The sequence below is a fragment of the Portunus trituberculatus genome, chromosome 17 (assembly GCF_017591435.1).
Source record: "Portunus trituberculatus isolate SZX2019 chromosome 17, ASM1759143v1, whole genome shotgun sequence".
Lineage (NCBI taxonomy): Eukaryota > Metazoa > Arthropoda > Malacostraca > Decapoda > Portunidae > Portunus > Portunus trituberculatus.
This window is the reverse complement of record NC_059271.1, coordinates 19,116,400-19,120,859: the sequence shown is the minus strand read 5'-3', so window position 1 is coordinate 19,120,859 and position 4,460 is coordinate 19,116,400. Positions and strand designations below refer to the sequence as shown.

General features: G+C 49.1%; 1 protein-coding gene across 1 annotated transcript; it reads right to left on the bottom strand.

The window, feature by feature from the left end:
- Nucleotides 1–228: 228 nt before the first annotated feature.
- LOC123504916 (transcription factor HES-4-like) lies at nt 229–2,088 on the bottom strand. The gene is made up of 2 exons (XM_045255833.1): nt 1,669–2,088; nt 229–1,299 (listed from the first exon to the last, which is right to left on the bottom strand). The coding sequence occupies exons 1-2, from the start codon at nt 1,828–1,830 to the stop codon at nt 700–702; spliced, it is 762 nt and encodes a 253-aa protein (XP_045111768.1). The 5' UTR covers nt 1,831–2,088; the 3' UTR covers nt 229–699.
- Between the last annotated feature and the right edge of the window lie 2,372 nt (nt 2,089–4,460).

Below are 4,460 nucleotides of genomic sequence, written 5' to 3'. Positions count from 1 at the left end.
TCATCTGAATGTATAATTTATGTTTATCTCTTTCTCTAGTTTTGTTTTGTTTCGAGTCTAAACACTCTTTCCTTGTGTAAATGAAGAACATTATTTTGGTATAGAGTATTAAATGGTATTCCTGAAGTCCTATTGCTAATCTTAACAATTATACTTTAATCAATGCGCTCTCCCTCCCACACACACACATTAAATTAAACTGAGGTAAGGTGATAGAACGCTTTATAATTAAATATATATTTTTATTAAACATTTGTACTATCTTAAATCACTGGAGGGACTAAGCCTAAGAGTATCACAGAATCTAGAATTATCATTAATTTACATAATAAAACTCTATAATTCTCTCTTCACATACGAAAATTCCGCCTTGAAATGGTTCTCTCTTGTCTTGTTTGTACTATAGTACCGGCGAGGGTGGTGAGTGGTGGGGGTGCTTGCTGGGATAGGGAAGGACTGGACAAAGTCTGGGGGACTGGCCGCGGACCTGACATTCCCAGGAGGATCAGGTGTGGCTCTCTGGGGTCGTTGGAAAGACGCCTGGCTGAGTTTCTGGCCGTTCTCTGGGGTCCAGGGGGCGGGAGGCTGTGAGCGGGGGGAGACGACTTGGCCTTGTAGTGCACCAGTACTGAGGGCGAGGGGCTGGCTAGCAGGCACTCCTCACTCTTCAGGTATTTCAGGCGTTTGCTTCACTGTAGCTCACCAAGGGCGCCAACAGTTATCGTCTTCGGGATGACGGACTGGAGCAAGATCCAAGGGCTGCGGGGAGGGGCTCCTTGAGGGGGAGGGCGGCGGCGAGGACGACACCAAGGAGAGGGAAGGCGAGGCAGCGCTGGGAGGAGGGGAAGGAGGGGCTCGGTGCAGCTCCCCCCCGTGGCTTGGGAAGGAGGTTGTGATGTCGTTGGGCAAGACAAATGTCATCTGCCCGTTCAAGAGTCGGGCAGGGACAAGGGGCACCCCGCCCACCATCAGGGAGTCGTAGGGGGCTGCCTGAGGGACACGCTGAGGCTCAGGGGTGAGGGGCGCCACTGTGTCCAGCGAAGATTTGTTCCTCAGGCCGGTCATCACCTCCGTAAGGTGCAGCAGGATGCGTGACCGCTGGACGTTGCTCAGCGTTGTGTCGCTTTCCAGAAACTTGCCCACCTCCGCCGCGCACTGGCCGAACCCTGCACGGAACTTGGCGGCGGCGTCCACGGGAGGTTGACGGGGGGCGGCGGCCTCATGGCGGTGCAGGGCCTGCACGTGCCGCACTGTCATCTCCAGGATGTCTGCTTTCTCCAGCTTGCTATAGCGTGAAGGCTGTCGAGGAAAAGTATCGTAAGTCTGGGGTAGCAGGTGCGCGACACTTGTTATTTCAGGAATGTCGAGCCACAGCAGCAAGTGGAGCGAGCCGTCCTGAGGCGAGACACATCCTGGATTACGGCCTAAATAATGCCAGAAACCAAACACTCTACTGTTCAGTCAGGAACACTGCTGATATACTCATGCTATTAACATACTAAGGCAAACTTGAAAGGTAAACAATTAGCCGAAATCTCAGAGACGCGTAACCTTGTAGCGTCAGTTATTTAAACGGAAGGTCAGCTTGAACTCTTCCGCATCTTCCCTGCCTCAGGACCTCGCTCTCACACGCGTCGGGACCACAACACAACACTGTACGGTACTCACATCTTTCTTGAGTCCTTCCAGCACCAGGTTCTTGAGTTGGTTCAGACAATCGTTGATTCTCTGGCGTCTCTTCTTCTCCATGATGGGCTTGTTGGTGCGTCGCCGCTCAGCAGCCGCGGCCTTGGCATCCAGAACCTGCTTGTCTGTCGTGCTGGATGGCATCCTCACGGCCTGAGTCTCACACTGAATCACAACACGCTCAACGTCTTGAGGTTACTGGCGAACTGAATCCAGTCACTAGAATTTATAAGAATGGCACACAGGAGGGCCCGCGTCTTGACCAATAAGAGCGCGTTGATCTGCTACGTCACGAAGAGTCAGACCAATGGGAGGCGCAGGGCTCCTCAAACCAGGCGGCGTGTGGCTGATGTGGGCGGAGTCTCGGCTCTGTGGGTTGGCTACTGCTCTGTCGCTGGTCCGCCACGTGCTATACGGAACGGTCAAAAAGTTCCTTGGACACGGAACTTTGTTTATTTCATAATAATTAGAACCAAGATAAAGAGCAAGGGAACATCAAAGTCACATCTTAAGTACACAGGCTGTTGCTCAGCCGGCCACAGCTTGCGGTGCGGTCAGCCAGGAGTCTGATGCAAGCTTAGCAGGTTGTTTAAGCGGCGAGACTGAGTGTTGTGTGACGCCCTTGAATGTCTTTCATAAATAATCTGTACGTTATTAAGCCGAGGGAGGAGCAGCCGCAGGTCATATGGATGAGAGGGAAGGGAAAGAGAGGACAGGGAGAGGGACGTGTGAGGAAAAAGGATTTGGATGAGGGAAGATGAACAGAAATGAGAAGAGACGCGTGAAGAGGAGACGGATCAAGGAAGAAATAAATGGAAAAAGGAGGGGAATGGGAGGATACCAGAATGATTTTGAGAACCGTGGGAGAACGAGAGAGCGAGAAACTGCCAGACGAAGGCGCGCCAAAGAAACCAGAGAGGATGATACGCGAGCCGCGGAGTCTGGTGGAGGCAGAACATGGGGAAAGGGACACGTGGGCCTAAGGTTAAGAGTGGACCAGCGGGAGAAGGGTGTGATGGGTCAGCCTGGAGAACGGGCATTTGAGTCGGTGAGGTGGGCTGATGATAGGAACCCTCTCGGGGAGGCTCCTAGGAGAGAACATACTTGGGTTGAATCTCTGGAGAGCTGAGAGTGAGTTGGGATGGTAAAGATGGAAAAGGAGGGGATGATAAGGAAGAACTTATGGGATGTATGTGAGTTTGATGGAGAATAAGAAAAGATATGAATGAAATAATGTAGAAATACAAATAAATAGAGAAGTAATTAGTTTATCATGTGAAAACTAATTTGTCTGTTAGCTGTATTAATCAGGAAATATAAGGGAGAGAAAAAGGAAGGGGAAATAAGGTAATGGCGTGGTGCTCATGAAGGGACAAGGCAAACGAAGGGAAGGGAAAAGGAAAGGAAGGGATGGTAAAGGTGGGCCGGCGTGGCGTGACAGTGCACCGTCATCTTCTCGTTTAACCTGAACACCTGCTGGGGCGCCCTTGCTCACTACCTGTCCCACTCACACGAGCTGGATCCGCGCCGCCTCCTGACACCTATTATTTATTATTCCTACATTATAATTATCAACCCTCTCTCTCTATCTCTCTCTCTCTCTCTCTCTCTCTCTCTCTCTCTCTCTCTCTCTCTCTCTCTCGCCCCCTTGATGAGTGGAAAAGCCTTTAATGTGCGTCTGCTTAAGTATATAGACAATCCTCTTAATAGAAAAGTAGAGTGCAATTAGGATAGCGCTGCGGGAGTTCCTGAAGAATGCTTGCCCTCGCCACACCCGAGCATCTGCCTAAGGCCTCAGGGTCAAGGATGATCACGCGCGTACAAAACTGAGGAATGGAATCGAGGTCGAGAGTCTCAGATCATTAGCTTCAGACAAGTTGTTGTCAGTGAGCCACGCGCCAAAGTCAGAAACGACTAACTACGACCTATAGACGACCTTGTACAGTACTCCCTCCCCCTTCCTCCTTCCCTCCCTTATTCAGCAGCGAGGATTTGTTGGCTGGAGTTCACGTGTGCACCGAGCGTGACTGTGTGTGCGCAATATGGTGTTTGCACAAGGCTGGGTTGTGTGCACTGGGAGGTGGTTTGCATACGAAGCGTGACTGGGGGTGCCATATGTTGTTGACACACCAGGAGCTCCTGATGGGAGAGCTGACGAAGGATACAGAGGCCCAAGGAACACCAGCTTGCACTGCTTTTCTCCTCAGAGCTGTCACGACGCACCCTGTGTCTGTGTACTACAGGCGACGGCACAGAAACATGCTGATGCAGAGGTTGTAAACACATTTCTTAAATACACACACACACACACACACACACACACACACACACACACACACACACACACACACACACACACACACACACACACACACACACACACACACTATGTATATTTTCAGTATGTATGTACTGCAACTCCTAATAAACCGTATATTATTATTATTATTATTATTATTATTATCACACACACACACACACACACACACACACACACACACACACACACACACACACACACTATGTATATTTTCAGTATGTATGTAATGCAACTCCTAATAAACCGTATATTATTATTATTATTATTATTATTATTATTATTATTATTATTATTATTATGACACACACACACACACACACACACACACACACACACACACACACACACACACACACACACACACACACACTATGTATATTTTCAGTATGTATGTACTGCAACTCCTAATAAACCGTATATTAGTACTATTATTATCATTATTATTATTATTATT